Source organism: Gadus morhua, chromosome 17, assembly GCF_902167405.1.
Source record: "Gadus morhua chromosome 17, gadMor3.0, whole genome shotgun sequence".
Classification (NCBI taxonomy): Eukaryota; Metazoa; Chordata; class Actinopteri; order Gadiformes; family Gadidae; genus Gadus; species Gadus morhua.
In genome coordinates, this window is record NC_044064.1 from 14547811 (window position 1) to 14572444 (window position 24634).

Below are 24634 nucleotides of genomic sequence, written 5' to 3' on the forward strand. Positions count from 1 at the left end.
CTGAGTCCTTGTCCCTGAGTCAAGTCTTGACAGTCTAAGCATGTGTCTATATTGTTCAATCAATTGGCAAAAACTGTAAACTAAACCAGTACTACAAAATAGCAATGGTGCAGTGTTTTATACCAGACTGTCACCAAACCACTTTGGTGTCCACTTCTGTTGAGCTCTGTTTCAAATTCCCACATTTCAAGGTTGCTGTTACCACAGTAGATGGCGTTCGCTGTTGCACACTTGCGAAGGTAGATTGTTGTGCTCTCGTCGAGAATCACAGAGGCTGGGTAGTGTATATTTTATGATATCGAAATTAGTGAATGATACGACAAAAAATACATATTCTCATATATTGTTTATAACATCATTGCATGAAATATCTCTGTTCTCAACAACGATTAAGAGCCTGCGTGATATGATTTATAAATTATTGCTGACATAAGGACTTTGAATTGGGATTGAACATGGGTAGAATCCGCATAGAACAGCACTTTCCCATTATTTTTCTAAGTTTATAAGCTTGTGAAAGTTCTGAGAATGCACCCTAAAGGTTCTTCTATGCATTATATAAAAGGGGAATCGGGGAAAAAAAGGGGGAACCTAGGTTCCCCTTATTAAAAGCGGAACCTATTACGTTTCTATTATGAAGAATGATCGAGGGGCATACTTCTTGTTAACAGAGACGACTGTTTGACATTTCATTCAGAGAACCCACACCCAACTGCTGCTGTGTTTAAGGATGTTCTAGATTCTTAACGACGATTGTTGGAAAATTTCATTCAGAGAACACACATCAATTGCCCTCTGCGATACTGGTAAGAGCCTTCAGTCAGTGCATCTTTACAGCCTCTATATGTTAAAAAAAAAAGTGCTTTAAAGTAAATGTCAATTTCTTCACATTTTGGTTAAAATGGTATTTGGTATTTGTATAGTTTGGACAATTCTAAGTGAACACACTAAGGTCTTCATCAATAATGAATTACATTTAACCTCAAGATTAATCTGATTGAATTCATATTTTGCTGTTAGTTGGACATCCACTCATCAGGTTCACTGCTTTCCTGCTCTGCAGAACTGCAGCCTGTGATGACGTCATCAGTGACTGGTGGCTGTCCATTGGCTCTTGTCATTCTGCTTCTCATGTCCATGGATCCTATAGCCACTGAGGTGGTGAACTCAGTCAACGACTGTACTGAATTCTTCCTGGATGGAACCCCACCGGATATACCAGGAGTCCTGCAGCAGGGGACCATTCAGGACCAGAATCGCTACAAGCCCATTTGCCAGGAATATGAAAATACCAGGAGGTTCATGACGCTCTATGACACAGTTAATAAGATCCCAGTGTTTTCTGCATATAAATACACAGGAGACGACGGAAGCAAAAGACCAAGAAATCAGAAGTGGATGTTTGAGCCAAAGGTACGTGATATGTGATGACGTTCGTTCTGAAAAAATAGATAGATAACTGTTGATTTGGGGTCGTTAGTGACTCAAATTTATCCGACCAAGATTTAATGAACATGTATGGGATTAGAATCCTGTCATAATTCAAACCTGAACAAAATAGTTTCAAAGGCCTCTAAGTCTGTGTTTGAAAACTCGAAACCTTGTAAAAAGAGATTATAGCCTGAAAAGAACTTTCAAACATCTGCAAGCATGAATTTGTGTTCTATTTTTCCTTCCTTATAATTTTCACCAACAAATGTTCAAAGTTTAAAAGTGTTCACCAGCACTTTTGCAGTGTTCCAATCTGGCACTGTTCTGCCAGTGTATTATTTTGTTTCCCGGTTTTTAAATCTTGTAAATAGGGTTCTGCAAACAGGTGTTCATACCAATATAATTTATTTTTGAAAGGGCGTATATTTATTTTGAAAATGTGTCAGGTGTAAATTGACACCATTACATTTTATTTATTCAGAACTGACTTTTCAGAGATTTTGCCACCAGGGGGCATGTTTACGAGTCACGTGATTATAGAGTGGCGAAGTCACGCCCCTTCCGGTAGAGCCCATAGGACCTATGAGATCAAAAAATATGAATGGGTTTCAATGGAGAGAAAGTTATTACTTTCTGGTCCCAGTCTTTATATGCCCTGGATTACACATATGTTGTTCGTGGATTTAAATGATAATTTTTCATGTCAAGTGTATATGCAAAAAAAAAGTTTAAAACGTGGTGGGACCATGTTTCTCTAAACCTATTGATTGCTCTCTGCTGACGTACAGTCCAATCACATATGCCGTTGACCGGGCAGTGCGGGATTGACAGTGCTCGGCCAATGACAAGTATAACTAGAAAATGCATTTCCTGCAGAAAATGCGTCGAGTGCTGTAGTACATTGTGAGGTTGAAAATATCTTTTAATAAAGCCACATAGATTAAGACATAAAGAAATCTTAAATGGCTTAAATCAAGTGAAGGGATTTGAACAAATGGAGTAAAAAATTCGAACATGAACACCAATTAAGAAAAAGTTAATGGTTGGAAACAAATAAAGTTACCGCTGAATGAAAAGCGCAGAGCAAAGTGACTCCCAGTATCTCTAAAAACAGACTGCGAAGTAGAGCCTTCAGTTACTGGGCTCCTTTACTGTGGAACCAGCTCTCCCAATGGGTCAGATGCCCCTTTCACACCGCCGCAAAATCGGGGCCGGTTCCGGGCCAGTTCGGAGCTAGGGCCAGGGCTTTGGTTTCACACCGCCAAAGAACCGGCTCCGGCCCCTAAAAACCGGTTCAACTCTGGCCCCACTTTAGAGCTGGGCTAGAACTAGAACCGCTTTTACTCCGGGGGCAGGGGGCGGAGTTATCCGTACCTTCATAAACAGGAAGACAAACGAAGACCGGCATTTTTTAAAACACCGAAGTAAACAATGGACGTGAATCCGTGTATGGTTCTTTTTTTTCTGATTTTGTTTTAAATCGGAATATTCAAAGAACGAACCATACACGGATTGAATCGAAGACGAAATTGTTGTTGTTGTGTTTGAAACTGGCGCGAGGGTTCTTCTGCGCGCATTGTGTGGTGGTTCAACGCGCCAACGCAGCTAGATGAGTCCATGTCCATGCAAGTGAACGGAGCGTTCCCTCTTCGTCATAACTATCAAACCAAACATCCTTCACATTCACCGAGCGAACATTATGAAAGTAAAATGCACATTTCTCGCTAAAAATGTTTCCATAAACGCATTTGATGGCGTAACTATGTTACTATTTCCACCCAGAATAAAGAAAGATGTCGGCCGTATGCTTCTGTCCAAGCTCACTAGCCGATACGTTTGCAGTGACGTCATGACGTTGCTCACGCCGGCTCCATGGCTGGCTCTGGCCGGTGTGAAACCAACCGGTTCTTAACTGGGGTAAGGCTGGAACCAGTTTGGAACTGGCCCTAGCACCAGCCCGGAACTGGCTCTCGGTTCTTTTTGGTGTGAAAGCGGCAAGAGAGGCAGACACTCTAACTACATTTAAGTAGAGCCCCCCGTTTGGCCCCTCCCACCTCGCAGTCTCTCTGTGTTTCCACAGCTCCTCCACAGCTCCATCCCTCTGCACCAACTGCAATTTTGGTAAAAGGGTTTTCCTGGGAGTTTTTACTCAGTTGATGTGAGGGGTTAAGGGAAGAGGGTGTCGTTATGATGCTCACGCTATGTAAAGCCCTTTGAGACAAACTGTTTGTAAAAACGGGCTATAAAAATAAAATTGCCTTGCCTTGCCGCTTGGACTGTAATTCATATTCATGCTACTAGTTTGATCATTGACTGACTACATGAATAGCTGCACAGAGGAGATTCTTATAGAAGTCTTATAGTCAAACGGTATAGGCAGTGCTTAATTTGTCCAGTGGGAGCTCCCGGAGCGCTGAGGACGGGGGGGGGGGCGATTGTTGACGGGGGGGGGGGGGGGGGGGGTCCGTAGCGATTGTTGACGGGGGGGGGGGGGGGGGGGGGGTGTCCGTAGCGATCGTTGACCGGGGGGGGGGGGCACCAAAGTACCTATTCCCCACGCAATGTTATGTCGTACTTCATTGATTACCGCTACGCAGCGCATTTTTTTTTTATACTGCTCGTGGCGGAGCTGGCGGAGCGCACGTCGGAGCTTCCGGAGCGCGCGTCAGAGCTTCCGGAGCGCGCTCCCTCTTGCTCCCCCTCAAATTAAGCACTGGGTATAGGGTATATACGAATTTGATGTGTTTAGGCCATTTATAAGATCTAGTTAACATCATTAAAAGTAATTTCCAAACACATTAAAGAAAAGAAAAAACAAAGGCAAAGAGAGATTTTGCAGCAGTAGCACACTTTTACTTAAACAGAGCGGGATAGGAATCAGGTTAACAAAACATCTAAGAACATCTAAGCCGTCTAACACATTAACAACGCAACATTAAAACATAAAAACATCACAAAAAAAAGAAAATGCTGGAATACAAAGAGTTTGCTTTGTATTCCAGCTGGCCTGTTATGAGCAAACTTCTACAGGCTACTATAGATCTATTTCAAAACATCTTCCAAGTAGGCTGTAGGAAAAACCATAATTCATCCTGGAATGAGTGAAGCTTGCCTGCTGACATGTTAAAATGACTGTCACAACTGTCATGAGCAAAGAGAACCATTTGTTTATAGTGTAGGCTACAGTAGCCTATTCAAGTAGGTTACTGTACACTCTTTGTCACCGTACAGACTAGAGAATATGATTTGCTTGTACAGCACCTTAACCAACTCACTGTAGCCTATATTCATAGGCACACCCAGCCACACTTTCAATATAGCACACACTCGCATTCTGTAATCACCGTCAGTAAATAATAATATGAAAACAATATAGAATATCTTTCAACAAGAAAAAATAATTTGTTCACTGTAAATGGATAAAGGTCAACAGATGCGCAATGTTCAGCTGTCAGAAATGTGTTGTGATTACTTGAATTCCTTATAGCTCTCAGGCTGTGAGGAAATCAGGGCGCACTCACACTAGGCAAGTTTGCCTGTTCCGTGCTGCAGGAAGATTCAGCACGATTCCCCCCCTCCCCACTCCCCCCGCTGGCCCGCGGTCACACTGCTCCCAAAGGCCGTGGCCTGGGCACGATTACTCATATATACATACGTATGAATTAGTGAACCGCTTGCCGCCATTGTTTAAAATGATTGTTGTGGGGAAGAAGGGCAAGGACCTATAAAGAAAGAAGGGTCGCGCAAGGACTACGTCATCCAGCTCACATTGCGTATCTTCGCGTGTCATGTCATTAGCATCTGTACTTTGGCCACGGCACACCTCTCCCAAGTGTGCCGTGGCCAAGGGGCTGTTCCATGCTGGAATACGGATGGCGTGATCACACTAGCCAAACGTTCTAGACTTTAGTATGCAAATGAGCTCGGGCACGGGGCCGCGGCCCTAGTGTGAGTGGCCCTAAATCAGCAGCCCGCGATCGCAGCTCCTTTGATTTGAACGCGCACAGAGCACAAAAATCAGAGCCGGACAATGACCATTGTCGTCATACCAGTTAACTCTGACCGGGGCATTAGGTTTTGTTGAGCCGGATAATGAACACAGAGCCTGGATATGTTGAGCCTCCGTCGTAGCAAAGCCCTCAGGTCTACTCTTCATGTAATAACTTCATGTAAACTGCACTGAAGTCATCCTAACTTCATCATAACTTCATAAGTTGATTTCCATCTTTTTGACAAAACGAAAAAACGGCTTGTTTTCTGGTTTCTGCTTGAGTCAATTATTCCCAGAAAACCGACTGATAAAATGTACCTTTATCCAATCAGACCAACTGTAGAATATGACGGGTTGAAACTAAAACGGTGATTCTGAAGAAAGTTTAAATGATATCGAAATTATTGAAGTGTGTATATTTGTTAAATGGTTTGAACGAATATAAACGGTTGGAAATTGATTTAGTTACGTCTTAAACAGTTGAAGTAGCCTACCATTGCTCTGCTCGGCTCTGCCATCCTCCTACACATCCTCCAACACATAAACACACCAGCAATCTAAGCTACATAAAGGCCGTTAATAACATTAAAGGTTATTAGAACACCTGTAAAGCAGAGTACATCATGCATGTATAGTTAAAAGTCCCAGTGCTGTTATACTCTATATCAGCATACATGGAATGCCTCTTGTCCAATCAAATTACTTGGTCGAAACTAACAGATTTATAAGTTCTGAATAAATCATACTGTATTGTATATGTTCATCATAGAATTACTTAAATTCTGAGTAAATAAATTCCCTTTGTGGTGGAAGCTTTCAGAAAACTGATTGAGACTAATTTTTTTTATGTTTCATTTGCAGCTTGAAGATGGGGGAAGCAACAGCAACATGAAACCACTGAATAAAAGAAAAAAATACTCCAAACAAGCTAGTTTTTCCGACTATACTCATCAAACGGACTATGATAGAGGCCACATTTTTCCAAGTGCTCATGCTCACCACAAATCAGATAAGGAGGCTACATTTACCTTGACTAACATTGTGCCACAATCCCGCACATTTAATAATGGAAGCTGGAAAAGTATGGAGAAATGTGTCAGATGTGTGATGCATGAATACTGTTTGAACCAAAACAACCAACATGAAGCATTTGTCGTGACTGGAGCAATTCCCAATGCAAACAAGACTCTCAAAAACAAGGTCAATATTCCAAAAACTCTCTGGACAGCATTTTGCTGCTATAGCAAAGTTACGGGGGAGTGGTTAGCAAGCGCACACTGGGGTGACAATGTTAAAGAAAATCCTAGAGCTAAGATATTAATGGAGACCAAAAATATAGACATGATTTCACTTATTGATGTCGACCCCTTTCCACAACATCAATGTCGTCTCGACGTAACAGTAAGTCAGTATTATCCTACTTTAAATACAGAGTGTGAATGTCATCCCGCTCCTTTGACAACATCCACCCCTCTCACCTCCACATCTGCCCCTCCCACCTCCACATCTGCCCCTCCCACCTCCACATCTGCCCCTCCTGACTCCACATCTGCCCCTCCTGACTCCACATCTGGTCCACCCACCTCCAAATCTGCCCCTCCCACATCCACATATGCCCCTCCCACTTCTACATCCTCCCCTCAAACTTCTACATCTGCCTCTCCCACCTCCAAATCGGCCCCTCCCACTTCTACATCTGCCCCCAACTCCACATCTGCCCCTCCCACCTCCAAATCTGCCCCTCCCACCACCACATCTACCACTCCCACCTCCACATATGCCCCTCTCACTTCTACATCTGCCCCTCCCATCTCCTCATCCACCCCTCTCACTTCTACATCTGCCCCTCCCACCTCCACATCTGCCCCTCCCACCTCCACATCCGCCACTTCTACATCGGCCCCTCCAACCTCCACAACTGCCCCCCCCACCTCCACATCTGCCACCTCAACATCTGCCCCTCCCACCTCCACATCTGCCACTTCTACATCTGCCCCTCCCACCTCCTCATCTGGCACTCCCACCTCCTCATCTACCCCTCACACCTCCACATATGCCCCTCCCACTTCTACATCCGCCCCTCAAACTTCTACATCTGCCCCTCTCACCTCCACATCTGCCCCTCCAACTTCTACATCTGCCCCTCCCTGCTCCACATCTGCCTCTCCCACCTCCACATCTGCCCCTCCCTACTCCAAATCTGCCCCTCCCACTTCTACATCTGCCCCCAACTCCACATCCGCCCCTCCCACCTCCACATCTACCCCTCCCACTTCCACATATGCCCGTCTCACTTCTACATATGCCCCTCCCACCTCATCATCCACCCCCCCCACTTCTACATCTGCCCCTCCCACCTCCTCATCCACCCCTCTCACTTCTACATCTGCCCCTCCCACCTCCACATCTGCCCCTCCCACCTCCACATCTGCCCCTCCCACCTCCACATCTACCCCTCCCACTTCCACATATGCCCCTCTCACTTCTACATATGCCCCTCCCACCTCATCATCCACCCCCCCCACTTCTACATCTGCCCCTCCCACCTCCTCATCCACCCCTCTCACTTCTACATCTGCCCCTCCCACCTCCACATCCACCCCTCTCACTTCTACATCTGCCCCTCCCACCTCCACATCCACCCCTCTCACTTCTACATCTGCCCCTCCCACCTCCACATCTGCCCCTCCCACCTCCACATCTGCCCCTCCCACCTCCACATCCGCCACTTCTACATCTGCCCCTCCAACCTCCACAACTGCCCCTCCCACCTCCACATCTGCCACCTCTACATCTGCCCCTCCCACCTCCACATCTGCCACTTCTACATCTGCCCCTCCTACTTCTACATCTGCCCCTCCCACCTCCACATCTGCCACCTCTACATCTGCCCCTCCCACCTCCACATCTGCCCCCCCCACCTCCACATCTGCCACCTCTACATCTGCCCCTCCCACCTCCACATCTGCCACTTCTACATCTGCCCCTCCCACTTCTACATCTGCCCCTCCCAACTCCACATCTGCCACCTCTACATCTGCCCCTCCCACCTCCACATCTGCCACTTCTACATCTGCCCCTCCCACCTCCACATCTGCCACCTCTACATCTGCCCCTCCCACCTCCACATCTGCCACTTCTACATCTGCCCCTCCCACTTCTACATCTGCCCCTCCCACCTCCACATCTGCCACTTCTACATCTGCCCCTCCCACTTCTACATCTGCCCCTCCCACCTCCTCATCTGTCCCTTCTACATCTGCCCCTCCCACCTCCACATCTGCCACTTCTACATCTGCCCCTCCCACTTCTACATCTGCCCCTCCCACCTCCTCATCTGTCCCTTCTACATCTGCCCCTCCCACCTCCACATCTGCCACTTCTACATCTGCCCCTCCCACTTCTACATCTGCCCCTCCCACCTCCTCATCTGTCCCTTCTACATCTGCCCCTCCCACCTCCAAATCTGCCCCTCCCACTTCTACATCTGCCCCCAACTCCACATCTGCCCCTCCCACCTCCACATCTACCCCTCCCACTTCCACATATGCCCCTCTCACTTCTACATATGCCCCTCCCACCTCATCATCCACCCCCCCCACTTCTACATCTGCCCCTCCCACCTCCTCATCCACCCCTCTCACTTCTACATCTGCCCCTCCCACCTCCACATCTGCCCCTCCCACCTCCACATCTCCCCCTCCCACCTCCACATCTACCCCTCCCACTTCCACATATGCCCCTCTCACTTCTACATATGCCCCTCCCACCTCATCATCCACCCCCCCCACTTCTACATCTGCCCCTCCCACCTCCTCATCCACCACTCTCACTTCTACATCTGCCCCTCCCACCTCCACATCCACCCCTCTCACTTCTACATCTGCCCCTCCCACCTCCACATCTGCCCCTCCCACCTCCACATCCGCCACTTCTACATATGCCCCTCCCACCTCCACATCTGCCACCTCTACATCTGCCCCTCCCACCTCCACATCTGCCACTTCTACATCTGCCCCTCCCACTTCTACATCTGCCCCTCCCACCTCCACATCTGCCACCTCTACATCTGCCCCTCCCACCTCCACATCTGCCCCCCCCACCTCCACATCTGCCACCTCTACATCTGCCCCTCCCACCTCCACATCTGCCACTTCTACATCTGCCCCTCCCACTTCTACATCTGCCCCTCCCACCTCCACATCTGCCACCTCTACATCTGCCCCTCCCACCTCCAAATCTGCCACCTCTACATCTGCCCCTCCCACCTCCACATCTGCCACTTCTACATCTGCCCCTCCCACCTCCACATCTGCCACTTCTACATCTGCCCCTCCCACTTCTACATCTGCCCCTCCCACCTCCACATCTGCCACTTCTACATCTGCCCCTCCCACCTCCACATCTGCCACCTCTACATCTGCCCCTCCCACCTCCACATCTGCCCCTCCCACTTCTACATCTGCCCCTCCCACCTCCACATCTGCCACTTCTACATCTGCCCCTCCCACTTCTACATCCACCCCTCCCACCTCCACATCTGCCACCTCTACATCTGCCCCTCCCACCTCCACATCTGCCACTTCTACATCTGCCCCTCCCACCTCCACATCTGCCACTTCTACATCTGCCCCTCCCACCTCCACATCTGCCACCTCTACATCTGCCCCTCCCACCTCCACATCTGCCACTTCTACATCTGCCCCTCCCACCTCCACATCTGCCACTTCTACATCTGCCCCTCCCACTTCTACATCTGCCCCTCCCACCTCCACATCTCCCCCTCCCACCTCCACATCTACCCCTCCCACTTCCACATATGCCCCTCTCACTTCTACATATGCCCCTCCCACCTCATCATCCACCCCCCCCACTTCTACATCTGCCCCTCCCACCTCCTCATCCACCACTCTCACTTCTACATCTGCCCCTCCCACCTCCACATCCACCCCTCTCACTTCTACATCTGCCCCTCCCACCTCCACATCTGCCCCTCCCACCTCCACATCCGCCACTTCTACATATGCCCCTCCCACCTCCACATCTGCCACCTCTACATCTGCCCCTCCCACCTCCACATCTGCCACTTCTACATCTGCCCCTCCCACTTCTACATCTGCCCCTCCCACCTCCACATCTGCCACCTCTACATCTGCCCCTCCCACCTCCACATCTGCCCCCCCCACCTCCACATCTGCCACCTCTACATCTGCCCCTCCCACCTCCACATCTGCCACTTCTACATCTGCCCCTCCCACTTCTACATCTGCCCCTCCCACCTCCACATCTGCCACCTCTACATCTGCCCCTCCCACCTCCAAATCTGCCACCTCTACATCTGCCCCTCCCACCTCCACATCTGCCACTTCTACATCTGCCCCTCCCACCTCCACATCTGCCACTTCTACATCTGCCCCTCCCACTTCTACATCTGCCCCTCCCACCTCCACATCTGCCACTTCTACATCTGCCCCTCCCACCTCCACATCTGCCACCTCTACATCTGCCCCTCCCACCTCCACATCTGCCCCTCCCACTTCTACATCTGCCCCTCCCACCTCCACATCTGCCACTTCTACATCTGCCCCTCCCACTTCTACATCCACCCCTCCCACCTCCACATCTGCCACCTCTACATCTGCCCCTCCCACCTCCACATCTGCCACTTCTACATCTGCCCCTCCCACCTCCACATCTGCCACTTCTACATCTGCCCCTCCCACCTCCACATCTGCCACCTCTACATCTGCCCCTCCCACCTCCACATCTGCCACTTCTACATCTGCCCCTCCCACCTCCACATCTGCCACTTCTACATCTGCCCCTCCCACTTCTACATCTGCCCCTCCCACCTCCACATCTGCCACTTCTACATCTGCCCCTCCCACTTCTACATCCACCCCTCCCACCTCCACATCTGCCACCTCTACATCTGCCCCTCCCACCTCCACATCTGCCACTTCTACATCTGCCCCTCCCACCTCCACATCTGCCACCTCTACATCTGCCCCTCCCACCTCCACATCTGCCACTTCTACATCTGCCCCTCCCACTTCTACATCTGCCCCTCCCACCTCCACATCTGCCACTTCTACATCTGCCCCTCCCACTTCTACATCTGCCCCTCCCGCCTCCTCATCTGTCCCTTCTACATCTGCCCCTCCCACCTCCACATCTGCCACTTCTACATCTGCCCCTCTCACTTCTACATCTGCCCCTCCCACCTCCACATCTGCCACCTCTACATCTGCCCCTCCAACCTCCACATCTGCCACTTCTACATCTGCCCCTCCCACTTCTACATCTGCCCCTCCCACCTCCTCATCTGTCCCTTCTACATCTGCCCCTCCCACCTCCACATCTACCCCTCCCACCTCCACATATGCCCCTCCCACCTCCACATCTGCCCCTCCCACCTCCACATCTGCCCCTCCCACCTCCACATATGCCCCTCCCACCTCCACATCTACCCCTCCCACCTCCACATATGCCCCTCCCACCTCCACATCTGCCCCTCCCACCTCCACATCTGCCCCTCCCACCTCCACATATGCCCCTCCCACCTCCACATCTGCCACCTCTACATCTGCCCCTCCCACCTCCACATCTGCCACTTCTACATCTGCCCCTCCCACCTCCACATCTGCCACCTCTACATCTGCCCCTCCCACCTCCACATCTGCCACCTCTACATCTGCCCCTCCCACCTCCACATCTGCCACTTCTACATCTGCCCCTCCCACCTCCACATCTGCCACTTCTACATCTGCCCCTCCCACTTCTACATCTGCCCCTCCCACCTCCTCATCTGTCCCTTCTACATCTGCCCCTCCCACCTCCACATCTGCCACTTCTACATCTGCCCCTCTCACTTCTACATCTGCCCCTCCCACCTCCACATCTGCCACCTCTACATCTGCCCCTCCCACCTCCACATCTGCCACTTCTACATCTGCCCCTCCCACTTCTACATCTGCCCCTCCCACCTCCACATATGCCACTCCCACCTCCACATCCGCCCCTCCCACTTCTACATCTGCCCCTCCCACCTCCACATATGCCCCTCCCACCTCCTCATCCGCCCCTCCCACTTCTACATCTGCCCCTCCTGACTCCACATCTGCCCCTCCAGCTCCACATCCGCCACTTCTTCATCTGCCCCTCCAACCTCCATAACTGCCCCTCCCACTTCCACATCTGCCACCTGTACATCTGCCCCTCCCACTTCCACATATGCCACCTCTACATATGCCCCTCCCACCTCCACATCTGCCCCTCAAACCTCCACATCTTCCCCTCCCACCTCCACATCTGCCACTTCTACATCTGCCCCTCCCACCTCCACATCTGCCACTTCTACATCTGCCCCTCCCACCTCCACATCTACTCCTTACCCTTCTACATCTGCCCCTCCCACCTCCACATCTACTCCTTACCCTTCTACATCTGCCCCTCCCACCTCCACATCTACTCCTTACCCTTCTACATCTGCCCCTCCCACCTCCACATCTACTCCTTACCCTTCTACATTGGCCCCTCCAACCACCAAATCTTCCCGTCCCAAATCTAAATCTACCCCTCCTACCCCTCCTAAAAATCTGCAGCTCCCATCTCCAAATGTGCCCTCCTCAATCCTGAGTGGTCTCTCTTCACTCCTGAGTGGTCTCGCCCCACTCCTGAGTGGTCTCGCCCCACTCCTGAGTGGTCTCTCTTCACTCCTGAATGGTTTCTTCTCACTCCTGAGTGGTCTCGCCCCACTCCTGAGTGGTCTCTCTTCACTCCTGCCCCTTAAACTTCCATATCTGCCCCTCCCACTTACTAATCTGGCCATCCAACCACCATATTTCACTACTAAATCTGCCCCTCTCATCTCCACAGCTGCCCCTCCCACTTCTGCATCTGCCCCTCCCACCTCCACATCTGCCCCTCCCACATCTACATCTGCCCCACCCACCTCCACATCTGCCCCCCCCACCTCCACATCTGCCCCTGCCTCCTCCACATCTGCCCCCCCCACCTCCACATCTGCCCCTCCCTCCTCCACATCTGCCCCTCCCACCTCCACATCTGCCCCTCCCGCCTCCACATCTGCCCCCCCCACCTCCACATCTGCCCCTGCCTCCTCCACATCTGCCCCTCCCACCTCCACATCTGTCCCTCTCACCTCCACATCTGCCCCTCCCACCTCCACATCTGCCCCTGCCTCCTCCACATCTGCCCCTCCCACCTCCACATCTGCCCCTCCCACCTCCACATCTGCCCCTCCCACCTCCACATCTGCCCCTCCCACCTCCACATCTGCCCGTCTAACGTCCACATCAGGCCCTTCCACTTCTAAATCGGCCCCTTTCAGTTCTACATTTGGACCTCCCAACTCCCTTCCCAACTCCACATCTCAACCTCCAACTTCCACCCCTTCGTCTTCCAGTGTTACCTTCAACTCTGCTGAGTGTGAGTCCAATGTTCTGGAGGCTCATGTTTTCCTTCAGGTCCTCAGGGAATACCAAAGGACCTTGGCCCTCTACTTAGACCAGCAAGAAGATAGCCTTTAGAAGGTATCTTCTATCCACTTAACTATAACCAATAATACATTGAACCTTGTAGAATTCTGGGATAAAAGCATATGCTAAATGATGACATGTAAACATGTTTTTGGGAGACTATGGACATCCTTGTTTCTTCTACAAATACTCATGTATTATATGTATACTGTAGATCTAAATAGATCTCTAAATTTGTCATGCATATGTGCCATTTGAGAATAATCGTAATAAAAGACTAAACAAAGAAACATAGCTTGTCAGGTATTTATTTGAATCACCGAGTCTCTAGAACCTGTAAAATGTAAAACAGTGACCTTGCCGGGCTTTTCCTCATTTACTCGCTCCAAAGCTTATCAAGAATATTGAAAGTCCGTAGTGCAGCCTGTCATTCTGTTAACTCTGTTGCTAATGCAGTGGAGGCGAAGCAGAGCACCATTACCACATAAAACTGCTGGGACTCTGCTGCCATCTAGATGCTTAACCAATCAACTAATCAACTGCAGAAATGTAAGGTGGCTAACGATGTACAGTATATTCTTCTGTAAAGTGTGATGACCGTTTTGTCTCCTTAGTAATCGAAATTAATTAATTTGTATTCATATATTTACAAAGCTAAGGGTCCTGCATGCCCTGAGCAAACAACAAATGTTGTGTTGAACGGTTGAGATTTGGTTCTCCATTGTTAAAGAATTTCTAAAATATCTGCCCCTCCCACATCTACAACTGCCCCTCCCACCTCCACATCTGCCCCTCCCATCTCCACATCTGCCCCTCACACTTCTACATCTATGTGTTGATTTGAGCTGAAAAACAGAAACATACACTTTTGTTTTATAACATTTAATTTTATTATGTACATTTATAATTAGAGATTCGGGCAATTTAGTAGACTCGACAGGTAACCATCATGTGGAGGTTCTGTTCTAAATATCTAGTTTAATCAGGTTAAATAGTAAAAGTGTCTGGTAAGTTAGTCTACTCTACAGGTAACCATCTCCTGGAGGTCCTGCTCTAAACATCTAGTTTGATCTTAGTAAAAGTGTCTGGTAGGTTTGTTGCTCTCCAGGTAACCATCACTTGGTTGTCCTGGCCTTAACCTCTATCAGTAATTGTGTGTCCATCAATGCTCAGCAGGTGTCCGTACATCGTACTCAGCCAGGAGCACAAAGCTGTTTTCTCTGATTCTGCGAACTCTGACAAGGTCTCCACACTCCTGGACGTGGATCAGTCCTCTCTCTCCTCTCTCGTATTCTCTCTCTCTGGTGTTCAGTCTTAGCTCTGTCTGCTTCCCACACCAGTGCTGGTAAACACATCGGACGGCCACGACCAGAGCCAGCCCGAGCCCGGCCCAGCTGCCCAGGAGCATGCCCAGCTCCCAGCTCCTGTTTCCAGGCTTGGTACTCGGGGTCTTCCCCTCCTTCTCTGGAGCTGATGGTTTGGGCTTCAGGGGGTCTGGTCGAGGTTCGAGGTCTGGGTCTGGAAGGGACTCTGGACCTAAGCGGGTTTCGGATGGATTTCCCCCTGAGTCAGGGAGAAGGGGATTCTGGGAGTTGAATGCTTGTGTCTGAATTGGCGACCTCTGATCTGGGTCGAGCGGTGACGAGGGGGTGAGGACAGGGTTGAGAGGGTGAGGGAGCAATCGCAGAGGAGCAGGGGCCGGCTCTGAAGGTGGAAAGGAGGAGGGAGGAGCTGCTGGGGAGGAGGAGGAGGAGGCGAGGGATGAACCAGGAGGAAGAGGCAGGGGGTGAGGGGAGAGGAGCGGGAGAAGGTCCGCTGGAGAGGTGACCTGATTGTTTGGAAAGGAAGAGGAATTTGGCGACAATACTTTGTCTGGATCGAGAGAAGGCGAGACAGGAAGGGATGAGGGACTAGTGAAGGAGGGAAGAGGCGATACAGCAGCGATGGCAGGAGCCAACTCTTGCTTCTTGGATCCGATTGGTTCTGCTGTAACATCACCATGGAGAGTGTCAGACCCCGCAGGTTTGGAGTTCAGGGGTGTTTGTTGTGAGCCCGTCCCAGTGATCTCCGGGGGCTGGATGTCGGCTCCACTTGCAGTGCTTGGTCTGCCTGGCTGAGGTTGGGATGGGTTCATGTGGTCCAGGGATCCAGGCTCAGGTAGTTTCCTTATGGGTTGGCTTGTGTGAGAAAGGTCAGAGCTGAGTTGGGCTGAAGAACGCTGAAGTACATTTGGGTAATGTGGGAGTATTGTCGAAGGACTCTCTGGGATGGGCTCCACCAGAACATTCAGCTTGGAGGTTATTGCCTGAATATGGTGATGTCTGGGGATTGGCGGAAGTTTTGGTGGATTTGTTCTGGTTTGGGGATTGCCCCAGTTAGTTATTATCGGATTAATTTGGGTCGGAGAGGTTTGGCTAGGTGTGGTGCTGTTTCGGCTCGGTGCTGTGGTGGTTTGGCTTTGTGTGTTGGGGGTAGTTTGGCTAGGTGTTATGGTGGTTTGGCTAGGTGTGGTGTTTGTTCGTTTAGCTGAATTGGTAGTAATGCAAGATGTTGTGTTTGTTTGGCTAGATTTGGTGGCTATGCTGGTTTGGCTGAGGGGAGTGGAGGTAGTTTGACTTGGTGCTGTGATGGTTTGGCTTGGTGTGGTGATGCTGGATTGTCTAGGTGTGATGATGTTGGTGTGGCTTGATGTGCTGATGGTTTGGCTAGGAGTGGTAATGTTGGTTTGGCTAGGTGTGGTGATATTGGTTTGGTTAGGTGTGGTGGTGTTGGTTTGGTTAGGTGTGGTGATGTTGGTTTGACTAGGTGTGGTGATGTTGGTTTGGCTAGGTGTGGAAATGTTGCTTTGGCTACGTGTTGTGACGTTGGTTTGGCTAGGCGTGGTGATGTTGGTTTGGTTAGGTGCTGTGATTTTGGTTTGGCTAGGTGCGATGTTGGTCTGGCTAGGTGTGGAAATGTTGCTTTGGCTACGTGTTGTGGAATTGGTTTGGCTAGGCGTGGTGATGTTGGTTTGGCTAGGCGTGGTGATGTTGGTTTGGTTAGGTGTGGTGATGTTGGTTTGGCTAGGTGTGGTGATGTTGGTTTGGCTCAGTGTGGTAGTGATTTGGTTAGGTGTGGTGATCTTGGTTTGGCTAGGTGTGGTGATGTTGGTTTGGTTAGGTGTGGTGATGTTGGTTTGGCTAGGTGTGGTGATGTTGGTTTGGCTAGGTGTGGTGATGTTGGTTTGGCTAGGTGTGGTGATGTTGGTTTGGCTAGATGTGGTGATGTTGGTTTGGCTAGGTGTGGTGATGTTGGTTTGGCTAGGTGTGGTGATGTTGGTTTGGCTAGGTATGGTGATGTTGGTTTGGCTAGGTGTGGTAGTAGTTTGGCTTGGTGTGGTGATGTTGGTTTGGCTAGGTGTGGTATTGGTTTGGCTAGGTGTGGTGATGTTGGTTTGGTTAGGTGTGGTGATGTTGGTTTGGTTAGGTGTGGTGATGTTGGTTTGGTTAGGTGTGGTGATGTTGGTTTGGTTAGGTGTGGTGATGTTAGTTTGGTTAGGTGTGGTGATGTTGGCTTGGCTAGGTGTGGTATTGGTTTGGCTAGGTATGGTGATGTTGGTTTGGCTAGGCGTGGTAGTAGTTTGGCTAGGTGTGGTGATGTTGGTTTGGCTAGGTGTGGGGATGTTGGTTTGGCTAGGTGTGGTATTGGTCTGGTTAGGTGTGGAGATGTTGGTTTGGCTAGGTGTGGTAGTGATTTGGCTAGGTGTAGTGATGTTGGTTTGGCTACTTGTGATGGTGGCTTGACTAGGTGTGGTGGTAGTTTGGCTAGGTGTTGGTATGGTTTGGCTAGGTGTGTTGGTGGTTTGGCTAGGTGTGTTGGTGGTTTGGCTAGGTGTGTTGGTGGTTTGGCTAGGTGTGTTGGTGGTTTGGCTAGGTGTGTTGGTGGTTTGGCTAGGTGAGCCTATGGTTTCGCTAGGTGTGGTGGTCTTGGTTTTTAAGGTATTGTTTGAGATTAGGGTATCAAAGGTTATTGATGTAGGATCATACTGATTGAGAGAGACAACACCTGGCTGCTTGGCCATAACTGATAGGAGCTGGAGATCATTGCTGCCTATCGTAATGCCTCGAGCAGATCCTCTATAGCTTTCAGTCTTCTGGTCCGTCTGAGGGGATCCCGTGGTGGCAGGACGGCTGTCCATCTCAATGCCTGTTATGTTGGATGCTTTTGTCTTGGCTCTGAAAACTGTGGAGAAAGAGTCATGATCAGAAGGAAGTTCTGATTGTGTCTGTGTGTGTGTGTGTGTGTGTGTGTGTGTGTGTGTGTGTGTGTGTGTGTGTGTGTGTGTGTGTGTGTGTGTGTGTGTGTGTGTGTGTGTGTGTGTGTCTCTGTGTGTGTGTGTGTGTGTGTGTGTGTGTGTGTGTGTGTGTGTGTGTGTGTGTGTCTGTGTGTGTGTCTGTGTGTCTGTGTGTGTGTCTGTGTGTGTGTGTGTGTGTGTGTGTGTGTGTGTGTGTGTGTGTGTGTGTGTGTGTCTGTGTGTGTGTGTGTGTGTCTGTGTGTCTGTGTGTCTGTGTGTGTGTGTGTGTGTGTGTGTGTGTGTGTGTGTGTGTGTGTGTGTGTGTGTGTGTGTGTGTGTGTGTGTGTGTGTCTGTGTGTGTACTCACCTGGAACAGGATGTTCCTCTTCCAGTAGTTCAGACAGTGGCCTGCTTCTATTCGACATTATGGTGTCACTGCTATTCTGGAAACTTCTGTTCCCATCATGCACCACTGGAGACTTAATCCCTGCCCAGTAGATAAAGTAGGACTGTACCACTGTGATACTGGGAACAAAAGGGGTGTTTGATAAGGATCTGGTATGTGATTTACCAAATATCGTTGTATTGTGGCCTAAAATAGATATGCATTATGGTATTTATGTCCAACATGGAATATTATTGTATATTATGGTATGGAATTGTATATTATGGTATTATTAAGGTATACTTTGGTTAGCTCTATTATGGTATGGTTAGGAATGTTGTGGTATATAATGTTTTGATTAAGGTGTGGAGTGGGATGGTATCACTCATTACTCATAATATATTATGGTATATCATGGTATGTTATGGTTTATTATTATGGTATACTGGGTAACTTATTGTGTATTATTATGATATATTATGGTATATTATTATGGTATATCCTGATACTGCATATTATGCTATATCATGATAGGTATTTTTTGTTTTTGTTTCCTGTTTATTGCAAACCTGTTTATTTGCACACCTGTATATTTGCACACATTTTGTCCTGTTATCTCTGAGTAACAGCTACGTATACTTATACTTATGCACATGGACCAACCATTCCGCTTTTATTATCCTAGGCTAGGTATTGTGGGCTCATGGTTTTGTTTAGGTGGGATATGTATGTGTTGTGTTGTGTTGTGTTGTGTTGTGTTGTGTTGTGTGTATGTATGCTGGCTGCTGGAACACCTACATTTCTCTGCTGAGATGAATAAAGTATATATTATCTTATCTTGTCTTAATGGTATATATATCATTGTATATCATTGTATATTAAGGTTTATCGTTATTGTATATTATGCAACATGGTCTCACAGGAATCCGTGAAATGACTACGGTCGGACGCTTAACTCGAAATCCGTGGCCACATCACGGAAACACGCCGATATCCGTGTGTGAGCCACGGAATAACAGTGTAATTTACTTGCATTGGAGCAAATTCCGTGGCCACATCACGGACAATTGAAGTGATTCCATCAGACCACCACGGATTTTGAGTTAAGCCCCCGCTGTGGTCAAATGTGGCACACACACAGATTGAAACGGCAGCACACACACAGATTGAAACGGGAATCTGTGTGTGTGCCAGGGAATATCATTGTCATTTACTTGCATTGGAGCAACTTCCGTGGACACAACAAGGACAATTTAAGTGTTTCAGTGAGACCACCCCGGGTTTTGAGTTAAGCCCCCGTGGTCGACTCGCTCGTTGAAACGGGGATCCGTGTGTGAGCCACGGAACATCAGCGTCACATCACGGAAATTGGCGTGTTTCCGTGATGTGGCCACGGATTTCGAGTTATTCGTCCGTAGTCATTTCACGGATTCCTGTGAGACCAGGTTGATATTATTATATTGTGGTATGTAATGGTTTAGATATTATAGTATATCATGATATATTATTGTATGTTAAAGGTCCCATGACATGAAAATCTCACTTTATGAGGTTTTCTAACATAAATATGAGTTCCCCCAGTGGCTTAAACTTGCGTTTGGTGTAAAACGAGCACTAGCTGTTCTGCTGGCCTTTGAAAAAAACTGAGGCTCAAGTGCGCTGATTTGGAATGTCTTTATTTATGTCTTCATAAAGCATCTAAGCTCCTCCCCTTACTCTGCCTGGCCCGCCCAGAGACGTTGGTCCGCCAATGATACAGGACCGTGCGAGCGCCACGTGTGTGTGTGTGAATACACACACTGTAACGCAAGTGTTTCTTGTCGGTTCTTTGACGTCTCTTGTATTTCCACAACGAGACTGTCGTGGGGGTTATCTGAGCCATGGTTGAGAATTTGGGGGAAAGGAACTTTGGCTTTGACTCGCTGAAGTACATGAACTGCGACAAGCCGCCGGATGCCGCGAGGCGACATCGCCCGGCAGCGGCGATATAATTATAATATAAATATAAAAATAATACTAATCCTTAAAATATCCCCGAAAGTTGTCCAGCAGGCAGCAGGCAGCGCGCGGTTCAGTCTACTTCAGATTGATGTGAAAGTGGAAGAACCAGAGACGTCGCAGAACCCGACAAAGTCGTTTGTGATTCATAATATCGTCTGGAGGCGCACACAGCTTTTGGCCGCGATAATATGTATTATATAATATAGATATCTAGGTATTATATGATATTATTTAGATATAGAGCTCCAGGACTGTAACGCAAGTGTTGTACACTTCCTTGTTATTTGGATAACCGTTCTGCTTTTGGTGTTATGGCGCTTAACACGTCAGACTCTCGTCTCTGGTATTTCTACAACGAGACTCGTAGTGGGGGTTATCTCAGCCAAGGTTGAAAATGAATTGGGGGGAAGGAACTTTGGCTTTGACTCCCTCAAGAACATGAACCACGACATGGAGGAGAAAGGGATTGTTGGTGGCGAATGTCTCCCGGCAACAATCCCGTTCTCCTCCTTGTCGCGGTTCAGTCTACTTCACATTGATGTGGACGTGGAAGAACCAGGAACGTCGGAGAACCCAACGCGGTCGTTTGAGATTCATAATATCGGCTCACACAGCTTTTGGCCATGATAATATATATTTTATGATATAGATATCTATGTAGGCTATATGATGACATTTAAATATAGAGCTCCAGGACTCCCGTGTGTTATAGAATATTTACAGAACACGGCTAATGGCCATGTGCGCCTCGCCATTGCGATACATCCACTGTAAACAGAGCGCATGGTACCGTGGCTGCAAGCTGCTCAGGGCCACACCCCCACCCTCCTCCTTGACCCGCCTCGCTCCTCCTCATTTGCATTATAGCTACAGACGCCAAAACAGCGCATTTGGGGGAAGCTCAATGTGCGACTGGCTCGGAGTGGCTGTAACTCTGCACCACGGCTGAATTTCGGGTACGTCTTTGAATACTGTGTTAGTTGCCCACTAATACCTATATTAAAGAATACATAAAATAGCATGTCATGGGACCTTTAACGTTTATCATTATGGTATATCATGATCTATGATGGTTTGGTATTATGGTATGTTATGGTATATCATGATATATTATGGTTTGGTATTATGGTATATCATGATATATTATGGTTTGGTATTATGGTATGGTATATATCATGATATATTATGGTTTGGTATTATGGAATGTTATGGTATATCATGATATATTATGGTTTGGTATTATGGTATGTGATGGTATATCATGATATATTATGGTTTATTATTGTATGTTATGGTATATCATGATATATTATGGTTTGGTATTATGGTATGTTAAGGTATATCATGACATATTATGGTTTGGTATGGTATGTTGTGGCATATCATGATATATTATGGTTTGGTATTATGGTGTGTTATGGTATATCATGATATATTATGGTTTGGTATTATGGTATGTTATGGTATATCATGATATATTATGGTTTGGTATTATGGTATGTGATGGTATATCATGATATATTATGGTTTGGTATTATGGTATGTTATGGTATATCATGATATATTATGGTTTATTATCACGGTATGGTGGGGAGCAGGCTTACTAGAACTGGATGTCGCCCAGGGGGTGGTCTGGAGCTCTCCAAACAAAGGACAGGTTCCTCTTCAGCTGTTTGTCTGAGTGGGTGAGGCTGTCGCCGGGGCTGAAGCACCCCAAGGTGTGCGTCCCAGGGGGGGTGAGGGACCAGGAGCCACTCATTCCCAGCCGGGACCCCCCCTCTGGCCCCCCGGCACCTCGGGCCTGGAGCAGGAAACCCATGAAGTCACGAGAACTTCTGACTGTCACTGGAGAGAGAGAGAGAGAGAGAGAGAGAGAGAGAGAGAGAGAGAGAGAGAGAGAGAGAGAGAGAGAGAGAGAGAGAGAGAGAGAGAGAGAGAGGGGCGGAGAGACATAAATAAATAGAGAGATAGAGATAGACAGAGAAAAATAGATTTAGAACCCTTTGATTTTTAACATCCACAACTATTTTACAGAGTACATTGTACCAACACAAATCTTCGATAAAACAAAAATAAAGGAAATTGAAAAAAAATAACTTGAACCAATATAGAAACATATGAATGTTCAGTCCTTCAGGCCAGCCCTTCCCCAAACACAAGTTCTTGTTTTGCCACCTCACATAGCTGCTGTTGAAAGTTTGGAAGTCTTAATTTCTTTTTTTTCTTCTATTCTATCAAGATCCTTGACCTTCAACTTCTGATTCAACATCAACCTCAAGGTATCTTTTCACATTTATTTTGCGTCTTACAAAGACGCAAAATAAAAAAAGTAAATAAAGTAAATAAAGTGCACCGAGGAAGGACACTGAAACTCTAGATTATCTTTGCCAATCACAAAATGTGAAAGTTGACATTTGTGACGGCTAGTTTTCCAATATTTAAAACCCTCAAAATATGTCAGCTGCATTGTACAACTGAGAAAACTGTTGCTCTCAGTGGACAGAATGGAAAAAAATGTGACCCACTTGTTTATAAGCAAGATTTTATTCTATGTCTGAAGTGTCAGTTAGATCAGAAACTGCCCTTCAGGGTTCTGGTATTTTCGATCTTGGAACGTGACATTTAATTCATTAACGTATTAAGACTGATGTAATTATGTCTTGTTTAAACCCTTTACATAGAGAGATTACGTTGCTTTACATTTTTAAATCATTAAAACTATATTCTTACTATATTCCTGTGTTCAAAAAAGAGCCAGTACAGACTCAAAATCAATGAAAGGTAAAGACGTAGATTAAATATTAGGTAAATGTTAAATAAATTCAAAAATAAATAAATATGTCTAGGAAATAACAAATAAATATGCCTGTGAAATAAATCCTTAAATAAATAATGACGCAATAACAAATTGTTTTTTATTTCTATTTTTTTTTCAAAGTACTACTTAAATATATTTCAGATGTCTTTTATTTCTGTGAGAGGGCAACATGATGACAGGCATTTTAAAACTGTTAAAAAAAACTCCTTAAGAACACACTAAATTCCACTCAGTTCATGCTTTCACTGGACCAGAAGTTGTTGGATGAACCATGTGGTTCCCGGCTACATGTGACCAGCAAAGGCCGCAGCATTATTAAGCACTTTGACCTGCACAATACTCCTTGAGATGTGGGTCAGAATGCGCAGCCTTGAGAGACATCCCCCTGGATCCACTGGCCAACTGAGGCAGGGTAGTCCAGTCCACCCTCTCCTTCTTCAAGAGTCCACATGTTATTCAACCTTTGGGAAAAGTCTGGGTTTTGTTCAAATCCAACAGAGGTCAAATGCAATAAGAAACAGTGAGGGGCTCAGTCCAAAATCAACCTAAAATGGAACAAGCCAGGGGTTTCAACACCATGTATTTTATGCCTTGTTAAATTTATTCGAATAAACTCCAGCCGTTAAGTGGCTCCCCTGCAGGCCAGATGCATGAGTCCACGTCAACCCTGCTCTTTTGAAAGGTATGGGGCTCTGGGTCAGCCAATGGAGTTCATCTTTATCTATCTACTGCATCTGCAAAAATAGCCTGCACCTTGGCCAGTAGGTTAAGTGATCAACACGTGTGAGACAGTTGTGAAACAACTAGATGAAACCAGATTATTTCAAACCGGGACCTGGTCTTTTTTAACTGTAAATGTATCCATCTGCAATTCCCTGACCCTTCCCTCAACTGTTTTGAATAGGTTATCCCTTTTTATTTTCAAGAAGTAATCCTTGCTTCCAACGAATCCCCCCAAGACAGCTCATCCAACCTTTTCCAAACAAGCCCAACTTTTATCTTTATACATTGCCACAATTTCAACAACTGCAAATGCTTCACTCTTTCTGACCCTTGCAAAATCTCTTCAATGGCATCAACACCTTTTGGATTCCTTTCATTATCAGCGTAGCAGAAAAATTAAATTAAAATTGTATCCTTGAATCATAAACCTAAAAAATCGTTCCTCCTTTTGTGAAGCAGGGAATAGAACATCCCTGATGGAATGCATCCAGGCCTCACACACCTCAGTACT

The 24634-nt window shown here is 47.7% G+C and overlaps 2 protein-coding genes across 2 annotated transcripts in view; one reads left to right on the forward strand and one right to left on the reverse strand.

Annotated features, from left to right (window-relative positions):
- Positions 1 to 1071: 1071 nt before the first annotated feature.
- LOC115529962 (uncharacterized protein PB18E9.04c-like) lies at positions 1072 to 11368 on the forward strand (the record flags this gene model as incomplete). The annotated part of the gene is made up of 5 exons (XM_030339109.1): positions 1072 to 1413; positions 6284 to 7164; positions 7213 to 7222; positions 10106 to 10119; positions 10276 to 11368. Coding segments are annotated over exons 1-5 (2334 nt in total), but the record flags the coding sequence as incomplete, so codon positions are not given.
- A 3460-nt stretch (positions 11369 to 14828) lies between these two features.
- The window catches only part of reeld1 (reeler domain containing 1), a 12223-nt gene continuing 2417 nt past the window's right edge, over positions 14829 to 24634 (reverse strand). The window contains exons 2-4 of the mRNA XM_030339110.1: positions 22187 to 22383; positions 18514 to 18721; positions 14829 to 17611 (exon numbers count right to left, since the gene is read on the reverse strand). Coding sequence (XP_030194970.1) covers positions 15086 to 17611; positions 18514 to 18721; positions 22187 to 22383 — 2931 coding nt within the window. The 3' untranslated portion in view covers positions 14829 to 15085. The remainder of the gene's footprint in view (positions 17612 to 18513; positions 18722 to 22186; positions 22384 to 24634) is intronic.